The 22,474-nt window shown below is 36.2% G+C and overlaps 1 protein-coding gene across 3 annotated transcripts in view; it reads right to left on the bottom strand.

Moving 5' to 3' along the window:
- The window catches only part of FAM184B (family with sequence similarity 184 member B), a 36,068-nt gene that overhangs the window by 2,085 nt on the left and 11,509 nt on the right, over positions 1-22,474 (bottom strand). The window contains exons 2-10 of one of the 3 annotated variants that reach the window (XM_066548578.1): positions 20,636-21,394; positions 13,349-13,459; positions 8,808-9,020; positions 7,374-7,527; positions 6,154-6,266; positions 5,565-5,749; positions 1,285-1,402; positions 996-1,100; positions 145-344 (exon numbers count right to left, since the gene is read on the bottom strand). In XM_066548578.1, coding sequence (XP_066404675.1) covers positions 145-344; positions 996-1,100; positions 1,285-1,402; positions 5,565-5,749; positions 6,154-6,266; positions 7,374-7,527; positions 8,808-9,020; positions 13,349-13,459; positions 20,636-21,394 — 1,958 coding nt within the window. Of the gene's footprint in view, positions 1-144; positions 348-995; positions 1,101-1,284; positions 1,403-5,564; positions 5,750-6,153; positions 6,267-7,373; positions 7,528-8,807; positions 9,021-13,348; positions 13,460-20,635; positions 21,395-22,474 lie in introns of all 3 variants that reach the window. The other 2 variants (XM_066548577.1, XM_066548579.1) reach the window with 2 other exon arrangements.

The raw sequence follows: 22,474 nt of genomic DNA, 5'->3' as shown, positions 1-22,474 counted from the left end.
ATCTGTCTGTAGAAAACCAAACACACAGAGTTCACTGCACAGTAGGAACCTTACATCGTTGTGTATTTCATGTCAAATGTGTTTGAATTGCCTACAAGATTCTAAATATGAATTCATTTATCATCATACAAAATGGACAAATACCTTGTGGCAGCAGTGCTGTCTGAGGACTGTGTTGATGGAGAGCCCACCCTGAGGCAGCCAGAACTCCGGTCTAAGCTTGTAGATTTTGTTATTTGAGGAGCACTTCTTTTTGATCTCAAGTCACAGCTCAAAAAACTCTTTGCGTAGGAAGCTAAATTCGGAACACTGACAACACGACTGGGCACCTCAACCTTTTTCTTCTGCTTTTTTATTGTAACAGAAAACTTCATTACATACACATTTTTTACAATTTATTCTATGAAACCTTAACAATACCTCATTCCCAAATACCTTACAATGAACACCCAAATAGGAAGATTTCTATATTTTTCTATAGGCATTTAAATTAAATTTCCAGGGTATGCTGTATCCATGGATTTTGTCATCCAATTAAAACAACATATATTTGACCCTGAGATTTTAGACACATGAAGGTGCTTTCCACCAACTTGACCTCCCTTCTTTCTATGGCTATTTGTAGAAATATCATGCAGAAGGGCTGGAATGACAAAGGGCAGATACCAAGCAACTCAAACAGATGCATAATTTGCCTTGATGCATGCAATATCCTGATTAGCACCTCTCAAATCTGCAAGCAATGGCCATGCTTATCCCAGTGGAAGACTGATGTCAGAGTTCTGGTGTTTTATATTGGCTTAAACAGATATCTATGTTGCATATATACTTCTAATGAATTTCTCCTATGCTCAACAATTGACTGTAGGGTGGCACTGGAAAGAATTCTACTGAATATCATCATAAACATGGATAGCATTTTTATTGTCCTGATATGATTCAAATAGTAATAAAACTATCACAATTTGTGATTTTAATTGCATTGTTCATCTTACCTTCATGGAGGGAGTCAGGCATGCTGTATTGGGGTTGAAAGAAAATGACCGATTCCTGTAAGATTCAGTGTTGGCTGAAAGTGAATGCTGACATTTTCTTCCTTCCTGAAGGGAAACAAAGTTACATGTATGGAAACATGTATTTGTTGGAAGCTGGTATGGAAAGACACGTTTGTCAAAGTATTCCAGAACAGAAAGAAACAACCAGAGTGAAGCAATGTGTGAAACACTGAATACAGCCTTGCAATAGATTCCAAAATACGTATGTCTGTATAAAAAGCAGTCTTACCACCAGCTGCTTGATAATCTCTTCTCTCTCACTTAATTTGTCTTGCAGACAGTTTATAAGGTGTGTATCTTCAGGCCTGGACTCCCACTTTTTTGACTTTTCTTCTAATTCTTTAAGTCTGTACCAAAGAAAATACAGACCAGAAAAAAAATTCCTCAGATTAGGTTCAAGAGAAACCTTGGATGTACTCTGCCCTATGTTCCAAGCCTAAAATACAGGGACATAGCCAGGCCTTTCCAATAAAGCAGGATTTTTATAAAATGGGCACCTGTACATGGTTTATGTAGAAGTATAGAATCTTCTGGAGTTCCAAAATAAATTTCCAGGGTTAATCCACAACACCTGTCCAGTGTAAAATCCAGCCCCTTATTTAAAATAGTAACAAGCTTGCACATCATATTGCTAGTCTAGTTTCCTAAAGAAAGAAATCAGTGTCAGAGAATCTATACATATCTATATTCATCTGCTTGTTCTCTTTTCTGACCCAGTAACTTTGGAATCCTGAGAATTACTCAATTCCTGTAACTTTCATGAAGATAAACATGGATATGCATGCTGCTTTAGTAACCCTGCAAAGTCAAAACCTGTAGTCTGAGTTTAGCTTTTAAAATTCCTTAAATTTCCTTTTTTTAATGTGTGGGTAAACATTTTTGAGAGGACTACCCCTGACTCTTATTACCTTAGAGTTATCTCTGAGTTAAAATAAAAAGATAAATCTTTACATCTGAAAGGTTTAAAGGTTAGAGGCCTGCTTACATGCCAAGTCTCTCTTCTGGACTTCTGCTGCTTCTGAACAGTTGGGATAAGAGAAAAGAAGGAGGGATATATATATATATATAAGGGATTATTTCTGAGGGGTCTCTCCTGTTCAATCTGAAACAACATAGAACTTCTTCAATCCACAGGGGGCTGCAAACTGCATTAATTTGCATGAGCATCATTTTCCTTGGAAATTTTTAAGGGAGTGAGAATGAGGTTAAGAAGCCTTTACTCAATGATGCTGCTCTGCTGAACAAAATTAACAACAAGATCATTGATCAAGGCCTCTGGTGTATCTGTAACATAGAAGATTTTACACTTCATAAAATTTTAGATCCTACATGCAAATTTTAATTTAGAATTGTTAAACTTCATGTATAGTGCTTTAGATTAAACAGTATCCAGAATTTATTACAATGTGTCTGGGTCTTTTCGGTTTGCAAAGACAATACCTATACACTTCTATTTTGATACATGCAAGTTTTAGTTAAGCATTGTAAAACTTCATTTATAGTGCTTTAGATTAAGCAATATCCAGAATTTATTACAATGTGTCTGGGTCTTTTTGGTTTGCAAAGACAATACCTATACACTTCTATTTTGATACAGGCAAGTTTTAGTTAAGCATTGTAAAGCTTCATGTGCAGTGCTTTAGATTAAACAATATCCAGAATTTATTACAATGTGGCTGAGTCTTTTTTGTTTGCAAAGATAATACCTATGCACTTCTATTTTGATCCTTATAGTATTTTACTTATGATTAATAAAAAAAACTATACGTACTAAGAATAATAAATAGAAACAGAACTCATTGCCAGCATGACCCAGAGTTTATTGTTAAATTACTTACGCAGTTTCTAAGGAGAAAATCTTTGCTTGGAGATGTGCCTGAGTGCTGCTGAAATCAGACACTATGGTTTCAATTTCCTTCCGGTGATCTCGTTTCAATATGTCCAGTTCTTTTTTATGCTTGATATTGAGGTCTTCTACCAGTAGCCTTTCATTGGTATTAAAATATGTCTGAATTCTCAGGTTTCAATATTAGTTTATTATCATTGATCAAAGCATGCAGTTTTGAGGAGTTTTATTGACTGCAAGGGTAGTTAACTGGGCAAAGATCTGGCTTCTGCCTACAGATTTGACATTTTGGTTGCAATCTGAGAAGAAATATTTTAACACTGAGGAAGAGAAAAATTATTTTGAAAAGTACTTGGCCTTCACCCTTCAGGAAATTCAAGGTCTATTCCATACAATGGTGCTATTGATATTCTGTCAAGGGTTAGTTTGTACATTAATCTTAATGACAAAACATGACAACAAAGTACCATAGGAACTTATTTGTATTAAGCAAAATCATGTTGAAATATCTGGCATTTTAACACGAGGTTCTCATGATATATTTCACTACATCATGACACCAGAAACATTTAATACTGCCTATCATCATCCTAAAACTAAAAAAAAAATTAAAAAACTAAAAAAAAAAATCTAGTTTCTCCCCTTGGAATTAGAGCACAGCCATGAAGTGACTAATTTGGCACTTAGCATAAAATAAGCAACAGAAGAATAAGGGTAAAAAAGGGAGAAGGATCCCTTGAAATGAATATTCAGGAGTAGAATATTCTCCTTCAGAAGACCCATTTGGTGACTTGTTCTCTTTTCCCATAAAAACACCATTGTCTGCTCTTTTCCTCATCCTTGTAAAAGCTTTCTGTACTGGAGGTGGAAATCACACAGTTCAAGAGAATGGAAAGAGGAATTATTACTTCGAGCAGATTATGGGTTTCACTTACTTGGCAAGAGTAGGACTAGTAATTTTAAGTAATTTGTTATAAAAATTTGTCACATGCAAGTAACAAGCCCCTATCAGCTTTCAAATCAGAAAAGAAACTGGCATAAGACAGGGGCACTGCTGTTAAAAGTAAAAATACCAATTACTTATATGCACCAATTTAACTCCTCCCCTACTCAAATTATTAGTCTGGGAAAAAAAAAAAAAAAAAAAAAAAAAAAAAAAACCCCAAAAAAAAACCCCAAAAAAAACCCCCAAGAGCTGCAAGTTAGATTTTCAAATATTCCATGGGTTAATTTCAGAGCAGCCTGTATCAGAGGCCTAAGTCCACTCCAGTGCTTTGGTCCTACCTCCAGTTATTTGAAGGATTTCTCCTTATATAATTTCCATTAATGCTTCCTTCCCAAATGCTTACTGTAGTAGAGCTACACCATTCATTCCCTGTAAAGAAAATCCTCCAGCCCAGCAGCCTTAGCATTTGAGGCCTTTTAGACCTCAGCGCTGACACGTGAATAATTCTTCTCTTCATGAACAGAGGCTCTAAATTCCTTCAAGGTAGCTTGAGGGCATTAATGAAACTCTCTGGTTTGCAATTCTCTCTATTGATCTTGCTTCAAAAGCTTGAAATGAAATTCACTTTGAAGTAACTCTCCAAAGAGTGCAATGGCAAAAAAAAAAAAAGTTACTCATTCTTTAAATATCTACTGACTGGTAGACAGGAATGGAATTACTCTGGCCACTCTGACAGTCTGCAAAGAGATATTCTATCCATTGAATGCTTTTTTCTGGACTATATATGCCATAATTTTAAAGATTCCTTTAAGGGCACACTCTTCAGAAATCCTTTTATATACATGCTTGTGTAGTTAGGGGCATATATTCATATATTATGAATTTCTTCAAAGAAAGACATTAGAATGGGCTGCCCAGACGTGTTTAAGGAAAGACTGGACGGGGCACCCAGTGCCATGGTCTAGTTGACATGGTGGTCACAGGCTGGACTCAAAGATCTCAGAGGTCTTTTCCAACCTAATTGATCCTGGGATTCTGCACTTTTTCTGAACAGAAATGGGAAGACCATTTTGCACCATGTGTGCTGAACCTCTGGCTACACTAAGACATGGTTTACCTTCTACAAGATGGCCAAGAGTGCAGTCACCTTGCCCCTCCTGTGTCCTGACAGCCTCTCACAGTGCCAGGCTCACCATCAGCCCAGAGGCACTGTCAGTATCCACTGGCACTGCCCTTACTTCCCCTGTGCAAATCTGGCTGCTACAGCCAAAGCAAACTCTTACAGGGAGTATATGGCATTCTCAAGCGTCCCCTTTGGAATTAACAGTCCATTGGTTTCAGCTACAGAGTATGTATAAAAACCTGATATTTACTCAGAAACTTCTATATTCTTTTTAATAGCTCTTTGGTGAGTTTGGGATTTATGTCTTTCAGTGCCTTTGAAAGGCTGACATCATGCATATTTTCTCAGGTCACTCCTGGGGGGATACAATAGACATACTTTTCTGTAACATATAATGAACAATTAGTTCAAATGCATCTATTATGGCTGGAGGAAAATGTGAAATGAACTACTGCTTTTGCAAAATTCCTAGCTTCTAAAATTAGTACTTTAGAAAGGAAAGATTCTGACAAGCATCACGCTTAGAACACCACTCACTCTGGCATAATTATTGAATCTCTAGATAGCACTGCCAAGTGTGAATTCAAGGCAAACCTTCTATGCTGTTTATCTCTGTCCTGAAGCTGTGCAGCTTCTTGCTTCTGTGTCTCCAACTCAGCACTGAGCAGCTCCATTGTGTCCTTCAAAAGTAAATTCTCTCTCTTGAGTTCAGAAATTTCACTCTGACATTTTTCCAGTTCATCATGAAGAGATCTGATCTGGCTTTGGCTACTTCCTTCCTAAGAAAAAGGCCAAATTTAGTTATTCACAGCCTCTTATTTTTAATGTTAACATCTTCCTGGATTTGTGTGCATTGCATTTTTGTGATCTGATTTTTCAATTATATGTGCAAGACAAAATCAGGGATCAAAAGTTTCTAAATATAATCTATAGTCTCTACAGAATTTATTTTATTGTAACATTCATTCATTTACTTCTTTTGTAGAGTCTGATCTTTAATTGGAAAGAAAAAGCCTGCCCACAGGGAAAAAAATTATAAACATTTAAAGTGAGACATAAAGGCAGAAAACTCATTGCATTTCTGGAAGAGACTGTATACTTTTATTATCACTGGAGAGAGAAATTTGATATTATTGCTTTTGCTGGACACGACATGGCAATGAAGTACAAACTAGTCCCTTGCCTGTTGCTTCTTCAATGTCCTCACACTCCTCAGCTCCATTTGTAGTTCTTCTATTTGCTTCTTTAGGTTTGTGCATGATGTCTGCTGCTCGGAGAGTTCCATCCTTAGAGATCCTAGTAATAATCAGACAGTCATTTAGGCAGTCAGAGGCCAGGTGGATGGGGAAGGCAGATACAGGGAATGTAGATGAAAACATTAATTCATTACATTTTGCTTTGTTCCTCAACTCCTTCCCCATTAAGCATAATGGCCTCCTGTTACTAGAGAGGTAACTCAGCTGAGCAATAAAAAGGTGATATGGAGCCACAAAAGTAATTAGTACACATCAGACTCAGAGAGAGAATTCTGTGGCGGTTGTATTGCAGACCACATCATCACCATTGTTTCTTCTAATCTTGAGCTTTACTGTTAATTCAGCTGGTCTTCTACAGAGGGCCATAAGGCAGACTGAGGAAAGCTCTGGTTGTGTTAGAGAAGTACAATGCTTATGCACGCTTTCGGGTATATTAGGTACAAGTTTTTCAAGTACAAGAAGCAAAAAGTTTTTATCTCTGTTGTCTCCCTACAATCTTTCTTGAAGAAGAGAATCTTTTTTGAAGAAGAGAATCTATCTATTTAAAGTGTAAACTTCAGAAAGCAAGAAATCTTTCAAGAAAATTTTAATCACTAGTGGAAAAAATCCAAGAATAAAATTCAGTTTGTATGTAAAATACTTTCAAATTATTCTTTATTTAATTAAAAAATATTTTATAGATGAGCTTTAGTAACCTGAGATTAAACCTGAAGATATTACACATTTTGCTAGTGCAGTGTCCTGTTTAGTTCTTAACAGTTTTGAGCACTTTTGAAACTGACTCTCTACTGCTGAACTCAATGGAATAGACTTGAAGCACATATAAAAATTCATCTCAACATAGAAAAAGAAAGGGAAAATTATATGAACTAATTATAATTTTCCAATCTAATATGCCTGATAATGCATACTTAAATGTTGTACACCATACTACTCTCTCAGCAACATTTTGCTGCTGACAGTTGAGAGCTTGGTTAACAAAGAATATTAAGACTATATTGTTGAAATTGCAGGGTATGACAAAAGAGATTAACAAAGATCTGAGTTCCCAGAAAATGGGAAAGAAAATGAATGGGATGAAAATCAGTGGTTCTCAGCATATATATAATCAAGCAGTAGGAACTGTGCATGACATGAGACACTATACCTAGCAAGAGGGCTTGCTGCTTTTGTATCTGATCAAGTTCATCATGGAGTTCTTTCTTTGCTTTCTCTTCCAAGGTTTGTATTTCCAGCCTATGAGACTGATGTTGGATCTTGAAAGTCTCATTAAATTCCTTTTTCAAACGTTCTTCTGCCTCCTGTAAGCAAAAGTAGTTGGAGCCTGTTTATCAGCTTGTTTTACTTGTAATGCTAGGATGAATCTGACCTTCATTTAGAACTTTTGAATTTTTATAGAACTTTAATTTTCATCACCACTTTACAAGACATTTTATCAATGCAAGCATAAAAATGAGCTGAAGTTAAAAATTAACACTTAATAGGTACAAGATAAATTATCAGTGTATCACCTCTTAGATTTGTTAAACATGATGAAATAATAACACTGATATCTTTGCCCTATTTGACATTAGAAAGAAAGTTTTATTATTCATCATACAAAGGCCCAAGATTTGACCTGTTTGCCATTACTTGTCACAGTGTGTCAGACAAAGGCATGTATCTTTCTTTGAATCACTCTTGGGTTATGCTTCCACTGTCATTAGAAGTACTGCTGGTACACTGCAAGTGATGGAGCAGCTGCTCTGTAGTGGCTCTGAAAGCAAACTCCTGTTCTCAGTTTTATTCTTACCAACTCACTGCCTTCAGCTTGGTTTTGTCAAAACTGGAATTTTATTTGGAATATAAACAAGATATTAAATTCTACTTAGGGTGGTTTTATTACCTAGGTTTTATAAAGTTCTCTAAGCTGTGGGAACCAACAGGGACATCTGAACTCCATGTCACAATCACATGGACATTTTTCAAGTTGATTTTTTCTTGGACAGCAACAGTCTTTAGAACTTCAGTATATTGCATTAACATTTTGTCACTGAAATCAATTCACTTGAACCTTTAAAAGCCTTGGCTATCACTTACTGAATTGATTTCTTGAAGGTATAAAAGGCAATACACATCACTATATGTGTCTATTATACTTCTTAAGTATTTATGTATAAATTAATAATGGACTAAACATAATAAAACTGAGTTCTGTTAGTAATACTCTCAGGAATTCCCTTGTATTTCTGAAGTAGGTGCACAGATAAAGGAGCTTATATTCCTTGCAACCTAACTGTAGGATATATTATATTCACACTGTGGTCTAAGTTAAAATGTTAAAATTATTAAAAAACAAAACAAAAGTCCCACAAACCACCAACCAACCCACCCGTCCCAGCCTGATGATGAGGAAGTTTAAAAATCCTAGAATAATTCATTATATGCAACAATAGCAACCCATCATTAAATCAATTGGAGGTAACTGAGTTTTGATAATTGGCTCTCACTCAGATGGTTTACCCCATAAATATATATATTTTTAACACTAGTTAAATGTAAATGTAACATTAGTTAAATTAGTTAAATGTAGTAAACGGACCTTAAGTTCCTGATTCTTGCTTTTCTCCAACATTTTTAAGACTTTTTGATGTGATGCCTCCAACTGCAGTTTAACATTTTGGTTTTCTTTAATGGTGTTTTGAAGATCCTGCAAAAGCTTCTCTTTTTCCTTGTTGGACTGTAGATTATGTTTCTTCAGTGACTCCTTGAAATTATTTGCTTGTTGTTCTAATATTTGCTTCAGCTGAGCCACCTTCCAGAAAAGTAAATCAGCAGGACAGGATTATTAGCTGCGTTCACAATGGAGAGGAATTATGTAAAGTTGAACACACTTTATGAGCTTGTCTTGCTCTATGAAAAAATAGCAAGATGCTTGTTTTGTGCAAGAAAACAACACTTTTTTCAGTGAAGAATGACAGCCTTTTTGCATATAGTGTCTGTTGCTTATCAAGTACTTTTTAAAAATTTCAAATCATCTTCATCTCATACATTCAATTTGCACAATAATATGGCACAAACCAGAAGGCAGGCCTAAGGCTCTGCTGAAGCTATCCAACAAAACTGATATATTTAATTTGAAACAGCACCTAGCTTCACCTGCCTCAGACTGAGTTTAAGTTCACTATTCATCCAGTTTTTTCTTGGCTTCTTCCACTGTGTCATCAAATGAAACCAATTTTCCTGATTAAACTAGTGAAGAATAATTGCCAAATACTATTTGTAATGAAAAACATTAATTGTCTTTCATATATCTGTGTAATGGGATCTGTCTGTAGCCTGAATACACTCCAAGAATAGGCAGATGCCAAAGCCACTTGCCAAGCATACTTTTGTTTCAAGAGATGATGAAATTTTTTTTATTACTTTTTAAATAAATATGTGGTAAATCATAAGATTTAATCAAAGGGGGACTTTGGTTTCTGGTTGTAGGCAAAAAAAACCCCTACTTTGTCTTCACACCTATTGAACTCAAGCCAATATTTTCCTATATAAAGAAAAGAAACACTGAAGTTTTTAGGTACTGCAGTTCCTCTTTAAACTAACCTTTGATGTGAAAGACTTAATGCTGTACAGTGCCTCCTATCAGCTGACACAATATGCATTAGCATCACTACACCCAAGCATGCATTTTTTTATGGGCTTCCTGAAAATAAAGGGACTGAAAAAAATGTGTCAGAAAAATAGACTGTATATTTTATAATAGAAAAATCTGAAACAGGAAAAAGGTTACTTGGAATACTTCTTAAGCAAATTAGTCACCTAGGCAGGAAAGATGAATAGAGGCCTATATAAACTTAATCTGTGGTCACAATGTTATAAACTTCCCCAACTCTTCAGAGACAATTATTGGCCCAAAGGACTTCTAACATGAAAGAAAAGATCATACTAACTAGAAATAGGCTGAGCTGGGAACACAATGTAGTAAGAAATCAGATGGAAAAGTAGTTTTAAAACCATTGTTTTTCAGTGATTAAGGGGAAAAGTTCTACAGAGATGTATCAGGCATACAAACATGTTCTTTCTCATGAATCCTGGTGCTTTTAACATATTAGAAGTTAAGAAACAAACATTTCCATCCTATCAGGTTTCCTCCTCCTCTTTTGCAATTAAAAAGGTTTTCAAATCCACCAGTGAAAATCCTTCTCTGGAATGTTTTGCAGTGCCCAAGTAATTTTTGCACTTCCTGACTTCTAAACAGATAGCCAGACCCTCAATTTGCTGAAGTCGGTAAAGCAGCATTTAAGCCAATGAAGCTCTGTCAACTCACATCAGTCCAGAATCTATTTGGATGTTTTCATTATTAACAAAGCAGCAACACTCTGGAATTTTGTTTTATAATGTCCTCCTGCTGCAAAACAAAAGTTCCTGAAAAAACTGTACTTTAATTCCATTACTGATTCACTTTTATCTACCAGAATTGCACAAATTGATCTCAGAGATGCAAACATTACCTAACATAACATAAACAGCAATATGGCATAAGGAGTAAAAACAAAATAAATTGTAATTTACTGTTTTTTAGGCTTATTTCAGAATTACTTCAATTAAGTTTTCAGTAAACAATATTCCTAAACTTGTGGCAATTCCTGACCAGAGGAATTTCTGACTGTGTACTTTGGCTGCTATTTGGTGGAATCTTCAAGATGCATAAAAACTCTGGGCGTTGCTGTGCTAGCATTGTACAAAGATGTGTCATGGCAAGCTGATGTTTGCACTGCCATTTTATGCATATTCTAATTCCAGAATAGAACAGAATCATAGAACATTTGGAGCTGGAAGGGACATACAGGGATCATAGAAGTCCAACTCCTGGCTCTGCACAGCCCCATCCCCAGGAGTCACACCATGCCCAAGAGCATTGCCCAAACACTCCTTGAATTCTGCCATGTTTGATGCTGTGACCACTTCATTGGAGAGACTGTTCCAGTGCCCAACCACCCTCTAGGAGGAAAACCTATCTCTAATATCCAACCTAAACCTCCCCTGAGAGCTTCAGGCCATTCCCCTGGGTCGTGTCACTGGTCACCAGAGAGAAGAAATCAGTGTCTGCCCCTCCTCTTTCCTTGTAAGGAAGTTCTGGACTGCAGTGAGGCCTCCCCTCAGTATCCTCTTCTCCAGGCCAAACAGACCAAGTGACCTCAGCAGCTCTTCATACGACTTTTCCTCAAGACCCTTCACCATCCCTGTAGCCATCCTTTGGACACTTTCTAATAGCTTCATATTTTTCTTATATTGTGGCACCAAGATCCTTTAACACATGCTGAAGAGATCCTGTAGTTCAAAACCAAGGAACTGGAGGGCCCTAATGAATTAGCATTCAACCCACACAGGATCTCACATCTTTCCTTCCAGATGACCAAACAGATGCAAGTCTGATTTCTTTATCCTTAAAAATCTTATTAATACAGAAATACTGACACTTTGAAGTGCAACCCCAGAGAGATGAAATTATCATTCTTCTGTCTGCTCTTCACAATGCTCCAGCTATGTCAGGCCAACCAAAAACGGGTCTTAGGCAGCCAAGGAAGCTATTTTTAGGTCTGAAATTGTATCCAGGTTAGAACTGGATTAGTAACAGCACATTGCCTAACCTTTGAGGCGGAAGCTCTGGGCTGAGCCATTGTGAAGGTTTCCAGATGGGAAACATGCCCTCACTGAAACATAGCATTATAGAGTAAATGGTGCTTTCTTGGCTGTGAATATTCATGTACCTATAGCAAGAAACTATTACAAGTTGAAATGACTTCACTACCCTGGCAATATTGCCAAGTAATTGGTTCAGAAAGTAACTTCTGGAGTAATCAAGAAAAATGCAAAATTTCAAATGGAGCATTTGCTCCTTTTTCAGAGCAGTCAGATTCTAAGACACAATAAAATGTTTTTTAGTGTATCTGTTCATATTTACCATGGCTCTGTGGACATAACATATGGCATGCTATGTACTATTTAGTATTTATGTTTATAGTGGCAATAATTTTCCACCACTCCTTGCTAATTTACCATGATCTTGTGATGCAAGTGGATGAGCAGTTAGAAAACATAAGTTTCCTTCATATTTTACTGTCCTGAACATGTGATTTCAGGAAAAGTAATTTGATTACCCATGACCTTGTTTTTGCATCTGCAAAACCTGAGGAATAAACCTGAATGTTGTAAACCATTCACTCTGAACAGGATAACATAGGTTGGATTGACCCAAAATTCTCTCAGAGAAGAATCTGTAGGAAACAGTGGCATGCAGAAATATGTAATGAAACTCAAAAATAGCCAGAAATTTCAGAACATTAAACTACACTTAAATTCTGTATTTGTAAGACTGGGAAATAGACAGAATGTCACTGTTTGATAACAGAATGTACAAAAATGTTTTAGAGGAGAAATGAAAAAGAAACACCCATGCTGCACTCATAACTAGTACAGCTAGTGTAGCACAGATGGGAGAAAAACCAGGTGTGGCTTACCATAAATGAGCACAACCCATGGCCTGATTGCTGGAACATGCACACCAAAGGGTAGTAATGGCATGTGGGAAAGTGGAGGCAGGAAGGGGAGGACTGTTTTGCTTAGCCTCCTCATAACCCTATCTGTCCTTTCTCTGTCTTTAACCACTCAGCAAGAGCTTATTATGGCCACTGAGAAGCTACAAATGTCAACTGAAGATCTACGTCTTCATTTTTTGCAGAGTACTTGCCACACAAACTCCCACTGAACTTGAGGGAAGTGAAACTGGTTAAAATCAGTGAAGATACATCTCTATGAATTACAAAAAAATCAGAAAGTTAACAGGAGTTGTAAGGAAGATTCTAATCTCACTTTGTCCTGTAAACAAACAATCAGAGTCACTCTGCAACCTTGATATGGCCAAACTCCTCCCCTTAGCACATCTGCACAGCCTAATATATATAGGCTTGTCAAAATCTTCATAGATATTTAGAAGCTGTTATTTCTATCTGGAGTCCTTGCATATTATATTGAGTGATAGACACAAGAAATAATATTAAAATCTAATCCAGAATCTCTCAGATGGGAGGAAAAACGAAGAGACTTTTTATTACTACATTACATTTATGCCCAGTTTACCTCCAGTGAAGAGTTTTGAAGTTTCCCAGTAAGAACTTCTTTCTCTTTCTCTAGTTGCTTTAGTTCACACTCAGATTTTCTTTTAAATTCATCTAGCTGTGTCTGGAGCTCCTAAAATTAAAAAAAATAAAAGAAGAAAAGACAAGAGCATGCAATAGATGGGGCAAAACATGCAGCATGAAAAAGAACACTCTTATTCTACATTAACCTAGATAATACAGCAGTGTGCACAACATTACATGCTACTGTCAATTAATGTCAGTTGTGTTATTTAATTTAAAATATATAAACAGTTTGGTTTGCTTCTTTCTAGTATTACTGTGAGGCAATACAACTTACATTATCCCAATCTTCTACTGAAAGCTTCCCTAAGGTGTAAAACTGTACAGCATGAAGAGTCAGACTGTTTTGCCTAGAGTGGTGTTAATCTTCAAAAAGAATTTAGTATGCAAGAGTCACCCACAAGACCTGAAAAACTGTAACTATATATTGGCCATATAAATAACAAGATGATAATGGGCAATTAGTGGAAAGAGAATCAAAAGGAAGCAGTATCTGACAGCATCCATAAAGAAAATCATGGTGAGGAATTAAAAATAAAATAAAATAATAATTTAAAAATGAGGATTATAAAATCACCATGTTGCTTGAAATAATTAAAAAATCAATGAGAGCATCAGTTGCAAGACAGTGACCAAGAGCTTGTAGCAATTGTTTGCAGCAAGTGTTAGCAATTACTTGTAGAAAGACTGAATGTGTAACTTCTAGAAATTTCCTGAAGTGATACACACTACAAATTCATTAGTGTACTTTCTCTTCCTATTTGTGCAAATTTGCTAACTCAAAAAACATTCTACAGTGTCTTCATAAACTACAAATGAAGGAAACAGAAAAAAACCCCAACTATTTAAGACCTCCCCCATCCTGTACAGCTCCTTCTCACATACCCCTGTGTAAAACCTGGGTAGCAATTAAAGGATGGAATTAAACAGATACATGAATATTGCAAGGGAGGAATTAGCTTTAGTTTTGCCTGTACAAAAAGGAGCAGATGTGTCTTTTTGATTAAAATGTGAAGATCAGGTGCAACATTCCCACTTCAACTCTGTCAACTGACTTTCTTCTCTGTATCTTAATTTTTCTATCTGGAAAAATAGATATAACACTTCCTTAACAGCTGTTACAGGACTTAGTTGAATAAGAGGATATAAACAGCATCAATAATGAAAAAAATTGTAATTTCATTTGTTTTACTAACTCAATATTTTCCTGATTAAATTAATATGATTATCTAAGAAGATATTATTATAAGTAATAATATTTATTGCCTATAAAAAATAAATGTCTACTAGTATGCCTTTTTTCTAAAGTTTGAAGTGCTTGATACTTAAATTCAATCTGACTCACATGAAGAGCTTCAGCTGGCATAATTTTAAGAATACATGTACAAGCTAATAGTAAGTAGAATACACTATATAAAAGGCAAAGCAATTTCCATGAGGCTTCACTAGTTTAACTATGTACCTTGAAGAATTGCATCTTCAGATACTGATCAAAAGTGAGCCATTCCATAAGCAGATAAAATAATTTACTCACCCGGGTTTAATTTTGAGAAATAAGATTGTATAAACGTAAAAACTGCAGCAGTTTCATGGCCATAAATTCTTTTGGCAAGACTAAACACAATTCCTAGTCTCCAAGACTGAGCAGGTATTATGAAGCTCAACATTTAAGGACAGCAGCTGCTTGTTTTTTATGACTTCACAACTTGTCAGCAAGTGTTTAATTATTCTCAAGTAAACGTTGAACTCAGAAAGTTATAGCAGTGTTAACTGCAGAAAATGAGTAGAAGTTCATTCTTAGCACCAAGAGTCTAAAAACCACTTGACCAGTAGCCTTATTGTCCCATTCTACAAACTGCTGAAATTAACCATCTTTTTCTGTCTAGAAGACCTTTGATGAACATCAAAGTCCATTAGGAGTCAGAACCTAACTTCCCCCTTAGCTTATGCTCAAATTTGGCAAATCACAGACACGCATTGACTTGTGAGCACCACTAATCATTAAAACATATGTTTCAAGGTTATCCTCCCTTTGAACAGAATGCAGCTCATGCTTAGGCTCCTCCTGCACAAAAACATTAGAGACTGCAAATTTCCTAAAGCCAAAGGATTCAGTCACAGACAGCAGCTCTGATGAAAGTGAAATTCTCTGAAGAATCTCTTAAGCCAATTGCTGCTAATGCATATCAACAACAAAAATAACAGCTTCCCCACTTAAAACACACTGAAAAAGAGGTATTGCTCAGGTAAACTGTTTGCATCTACAAGAAGACAAGCCTTCTTTCTGACTAAAGTTATATAGAGACTCATATATATATATATATATATATATATATATATATATGTATGTATGCATGCATTGTAAATAGTTGCAATTTCACTGGTAACACATGCATTCTGAATTAACCAACACTTTGCAGAACTAGATCCTCTGCCTAATTAATGCAGAATTCTGATTAAATAAATTTATCTGAGTGTTTCACAGCAGCAACCCATGAAAATTTAACTTGGGAATTGGAACAATATCCACAATACAATCTTCTTCAGGAAGAATCTTCTATAAAACACTCCAACTGCCACATGCAAAAAATGCAAGGATAAGTATTGCTAAGAAGGCCATTTATCCCATCAAGGATAAATTCACCTGTCTTCGGAGCTTTTCACAGAAATAAATCAGTCTGACCTTTTTTTCCTTTTTCAGATTTTTTTTCTGTAGCAAGAAAATCCTGGCATTTTATGTTAATTCAAAGCGCCTACAGTGAGCATAATTCAAATGATGTTGCTGTGACCAATAAGATTAAAACCAGATGAATTAAAGCATCTATAAATAGAAGAATATTCCTACCTTCTGGTTTTGGGTTTTTTTTTCTTTCAGATTCCATGAAGTTTTAGACTGGCCTGATTTCCTTTGTAAACTTCATTACATGATCTACCATTCCTTTTAACAGCTATTCCTTCAGACAAATCTTTTCCTTATAGGACTGATGCTTGATTTTATAAAGTTCCCTCTTTTATTCATATCCTCCTTGTAAGCAGCTACAGTTTCAAAATAAAACACACTAGATATATTGCACGAAAAAAAAAAAAAACAGGGTAGAACTCTGGGGTCACAGCAGTCTTTTTTGTAATGAAAATGTTATTTAGGTGGCAATACTACATTGAAAAAGATTGATTTTATTTTAGTTAAAAATGTAGAACTGTGATGATTCAGGATGGTAAGCCTTTTCTGCAGTCTAGAAATGATTTGGGATTTTTTGCTGTTCTGGTTTGAGCTTGGGTGTGTAACTCACTTCCAACCATGCAGGCTCCCTCAAGGACATCCTTAGTCCTGTGAAAAAGTACAGTAGATGATTTGCTGACTGTGATGCCAAGTCTAATTTTCCTAAATGGTAGCTTAACAATAGTTAAAGCGAACTAAAAAGTGTAGAAAAGATTCAGGGCTGAACAGTTGCTTAAGGGGAGATATTGTACAGAGCGTACTCTCAGGATACACACATTCCTCATTTTACTGAGTTTATTCCTGCTATCATTTCTGCACAGCTTTTCAGAATAACCATTTTCTATATTTAAAAAGAAATAAATCAATATTCCAGCTTGACCTCAGCAGAGAAAGTCTGCCTCAGACATTGTTCTCTTTAAGGATTTGGTTACAGAAGCAGTTGAACACTATGCCCTGGTCTAGCCCAAGGACTCCTTTGCTGTCTTTGCAGGAGCTCAGGTACTTCAGGTTATGAACAAAAGTCAATGTTCCACTGAATGAGCTCAGGGATCTGGGAATCTTACAGGACTGACTCTTGTACAATAAAGCCATCAACTGTAAAAAAACCTTACATTGATTTCAGTTCTTTTGATATGCCATGTCTTTGAATATTTGAGAGCAAATCACCCGTTAAAGCTCTTGCACATCTTCAGAGCTGCTCTTTTCCTGACTCTCTTTGGTACAAGTCATTTGCTGCAGCTGCATTATTTGATGTTTCAGTTCATCCACTTTTTTAACAGCTTTGCTTAGGGAATTCAATATAGCTTCCATATCTTCTCTGGTACCAAAATTTACATTTCAAGTAGCATAAATAACTTGCAGAATTTCCAATATCGGTGACTACTAACATGGGAAATACTTTAGAATGACATTAATGAGCATCTTACCTGCTTTATGCAGGATTTCCTTTTCTTGATGTGAATTTCTATCTTTGACTACACTTAGATCTTCTTCCTCTTTTTTCACTGTACATTTTGATCCCAGAATATCTTGCTATGTCCGCTTAAGCTACACTTCCAAATCCTAAAATATGCATGACATTACTTTCATGTTTATTACATGTGTAATTTTCTTGCAATAAGAAATAAATGGTCATTTTCTCTCTTGGTGTTCCATTATATAAATCACCTACAGAGCTGATTTAAATGCATTTTTTTTTTGCTCTTCTATACCCTTAAACTGTCTCTGCAGCCAGAATATTTGTGATGTGGAGCCCTTCCCTCACATATAGTTGGCATCATTGTAAAACGAATACCCATCAATAGTTACAATCTAAAAGATGTCTGAGATTATCCTAAACTTGAAATAGGCTATACTTCAAATAATTTGAATAATGACAACTTCTAATAATAACAGCTTATGCCAAAAGTTAATGAATATTAATTAAGGTTTTTTCAGTTGCTGAAATACAAAAGTTGGTAACATAATCCATATACAGATGCCTAAACTCAGAAAAAATTTTGTCCTACTTTGCTGGTACTTCTTGTGCCCAGACTTTGCTGGGAGTTGTCTTTCCCTTACTAATGGAAAAAAGTTCAATAATATTGAATGTGCTGTTTCTGGAGGTTCTAGTTGCAGTTTCAGATGTCTAGCATAATACTGCAATACTCACTCAGATAAAACTGCATTTTTTTCCTATATGAATGTCAAGTAAAACATCAGGGTTAAAAACTAACTTGTATTTAACACTCTCTGTAGCTCAAAACTTCAAGGTAAGCTTGTTACTTTTACCTCTGGCATATATGCCAGAATTCTTCCAAAACTAGACTGAACAGATCAGTCTAATGATTTATCAACCTTTTTATTCTCCCTTTTACAGCAGTAATAATAAATGTGTACTAATGCAATGCCTTTCATCTAAAGGTCTCAAACCTCTTGGCATACACTGAGGAGAAAACAGGAAAATTCATGCTGTTGAATTAACTGTCCTTTCACCTTTCAAGCCTTATAATAGCTTTTCCTGCTAGTATTTACTAAGGCTCAAAGGTATTTCTGATTAAAAAGACATTTCTACTTCCCTGTCTGCCATTGTCCACAGAAGTCTGAAAAAATGTATTTAATGGTGGCATAAGAAATAGTCAATTTAGAAAGGAGAAACTTCACATTTTTTTTGTTCAAACTGTAAAAGAAAGAGAAAACAACATCATGTCTAACTCTCCCTCCTTCCAGATTCATTCTAGTCTGAGGGTATCTCCTTAAAGATTCAAGGCAATATGCTCCAGTGGTATGTAAATCAGCCTCATTCCACAGACTTAGAGGATTTGAAATGTATGAGTTGAGCATATGTCCTTCAGAAAAATATTTCAGTTTTATCCAGCTGATACTGAATTTAGAAAATAAGTTGCTAATGACACCACCCTCTTACTTCCACTTCCTATCATATTTTACATTATTTGTTCCTAAATTACTACATTTGTTATACAATAAATCAGAAGAGTCAACCACATGCATAAATTTTCATGTGTTTATTCTTAATTTTCCCTGAATGTCACCCAAAGTATCCACAGACAAAAAATCAAAATCTTCCTTTCTCTCTTCCCCTCTAATGCTTCCAACTTCTACAGAGCCAGGATACATTTTAGTATTGAAATAGATATTACAGATTGACTCAATTTAAAACAGATATTACAGATTGACTCAATTTTTAAAAAGAGCTTATGTGCATCTTTGTATCCTCTCCACTTTTCTGTAAAAGATAGAGGTTGTTCTGTTCCATATCTACACAATGAGACAATGAAATCTGAATAATGCTGGGAAGGTGTATTCAATTCATACTCTGATCTTGTGAAACAAAGAGGTAGGGACTGTATTGAAGGCTGAACTCCCTCTAAGAACATCCTCAAGGAAGTAGCTCAGAACTCTGCATCATCAGCAAAACAATAGTGGCAAGCAAGATGTGAGGGCAGATGGTGAAAAGAGTGAAGAGCTGCCTTGGAAGAACACAGCTGACTGGGCTGACCCTGCTCCCTGCAGAATTCTGGGGCTCTCCTCCAGAAGAAAATCTTCTTTCCCATTAGGGAACCTTTTTTGTTATTCTGTATACTTCAAAACTAGACTTTCAAGGTGTTTGCTTACCAAATGTAAAAGATTGCTGTCATAGAGCTGGGGGTATGTCTGGTAGGTGAGTTTATGTGATGTAAAGGACCAAAAGTATCAGAAAGAAGTTGAACTGATGAGCACAGAGCATGGCTGGGTGCTTCAATTTCAGCACTGTGCATCAGCCTCTCTCCTGCACACTGACCCTGTGTACCAAAAGCAGCTGTTTGGCAGATTTCCCATGACATGCCAACCTCTGAAACTGCATCTGACACATGATGCAACCAGGAAGGGTCTGCTGAGCTGTGCTGCAAATGTGTGAGATACACAGCAGTGAGGGTGGGCAGGCAAAGTGAGGTGAGGCAAGGCGAGAACCAATGGCCAAAGTCTCATGGCTCAGCACATAAAACTTCACAAGTGTAAAGGACACTTCATTAAATGGCACTTGGTACAAGCCACTGCTGCAAGAGTCATACAAAAAGCCTGATTCCTAAACTGCCAGCTCAGGTCTCATATCTAACCCTCTTTGTATCCATGCACTGAGCTATTGGCACCCACAAGGGAAAAGGAGAATGTACTCTGTAAACAAACACTCATTGATAGCAGTAGTGCCTGCTTGCTGTTCTTGTCACACTTCTGGGCAGAAAAAGTAAAACTCTCTTCAGCCAATAGATAAATTTTACTTCACCCCTCCTTCAAGGAATACAAATTATAGTGTTCAAAGTGTTCTCCTAATGAGTTACTAATCATCTTAATTCTTTCTTTAAAGCTGCCAGCATTATATCACCCCTATTTCCATCCTAAGCCTCTCAAACTGCTTTACTGCTTAAAAAGCATTTGAATCAACAAGATCTTTAAAAGACTCCTCTCCCAAATTTTAAATAATTAAGAATTTTCACTTTCTCAGGCAGAGATAGGGATTAACTCTACCTGTATCTGCTCCTTCAGCTTCTGGGAATGCTTCTTCCTCTCATTTATCTTCTGGCTTTTCTCCTCTAGGTCTGCTTCCAGCTTCTTTACCTGCTGCAGCAAAAAACCTTGCTCAGTCTCTGAGCTCTTCTTTTCCTCTGTTTCTCCTTGTTGACAGTTTGTTTCTATCACAGATTGCTGCATGGCTATTTTCAAAGTCTCTTTTTCTATCTCACAACAGGCTTGCAGTTTTCTTGTTTTTTGAATATATTCTTCAGATGTTTTCTGGTTCTCACTCTTCAGGTTTTCAATCTCATTCATTACCGTGTGCCTTTCCATACTACATTTTTCATCTAAATTTACTTTTTTATCTAGATTTTCTCCTCTAAATGCTTTGCATTCATTTAGCAGTCCATCAAACTCCTGATTTAAATGTAGAAGTTTGTTTTCAAAGCCTGCAGTGGTATCTACTCTGTCTGTAGAAAGGCCTGTCTGTGCTTGTTTCTCTTCTGTTCTTGACTCCTTCTCTTCTGCTTGTCTTTTACACAATATTAACTCTGCTAAGGCTTCTTCCTTCAATCTCTTATGGTGTGCTACTGCAATTTCAAGGGCCTGAATATGCTTTCTCAGTAACTGTTCTTCTTCAGCTTTGCTTTTACACTGGAGAATTGTTTCTCTTGTCTCAGCAAGAATATTCTGAATTTCTTCTTCATGAGCCTCTCTCAAAGCCTGCATACTGTCCTCATGTTCATCATTCTTAGTGTTTAGGGCATATATCACCTATTGAACAAGAAAAATAGAAAAGTAAAGTATCTTGTCAACAATAGCCATTAATTCAGTTACTGTATTTATCAAGGTGTTAAACACTAAAAGAGAATTACTGCTATAGATTAATATTTTTTTGGTGGTGTTGGCTCTTTGTGTTGTTTTGTTTGTTTTTTTTTTCCCCACTAGCAACAGAAGGGACAATTATCAACTGAAAAACCTTATAAAAAAGGTGACAAACAGTATTTTTTTTTTAATTTTGTCAGAAATTTCTTTTTTATTCTAGGTAAGTTGTCACTTCATGTCACTGGTTTGATCTCTAATACAAAGAAGGAAGTTGGGTCCCTTCTCTAGCTAACTGACTCCTTATGTAAAGTCCAGTCCATCTGACCTTCAGTGCAGCAGGACTACTAAAGGCCACATTGCCTTTAGCATGACAAAGTGCTGGGGACCAGTAGTGGCAAACCTGAACAGTGAAACATGAGCTCCTGACATGCAGCTCATGTGGACCAAAATCACTTATTGATCTTTTGACTTGATTCTGTGAAGTATTCAGGCAATGTTTCAGGTCTTTTCCCCATAATTTCAGTAACAGCTATAAATCTCAAAACTGCTTTTAGCAGATTCAAGCAAATCTCTGATAACAATAAGTAATTTTTCCAAAACTGATTTAAACCCTTTAATGCTTTATTTTGTTTTATAAAGTGCAGAATAATAATTCTCATGACTGTAAGACCATATTACCCTAAGCAGGCTTCATCTGTTACCATAACATACACCAGCTATCTCTCACAGAACCTGTTGTACAAGCACTCTACTGCTACTTCAAAAAGAAAACACTTTTAGAAGCCCACAGTAGCCTGAAAGGAAAACTAAATGCCCAACTTAAATTTACAGCTACATATAATTGCACAACAAAATAGCTGCCTTGAAAAGACACATGCTTGTCTTTTCAGACCTCCACTAGGACATATGGGGGCTAATCCAGTTTCTACTGGATAAAGTTATCTAACTTAAGGAGAACAACACATTATTTTGACTTGCTTGGTTGGCTAGGGTTTTTTAGGGATAAATTACTGCTCTAAAAAACTAGGC

This window comes from Molothrus aeneus, chromosome 4, assembly GCF_037042795.1.
Source record: "Molothrus aeneus isolate 106 chromosome 4, BPBGC_Maene_1.0, whole genome shotgun sequence".
In the NCBI taxonomy this organism is placed as follows: domain Eukaryota; kingdom Metazoa; phylum Chordata; class Aves; order Passeriformes; family Icteridae; genus Molothrus; species Molothrus aeneus.
The sequence above is the reverse complement of the archived record's forward strand: the minus strand, read 5'-3'. Positions and strand labels throughout refer to the sequence as shown.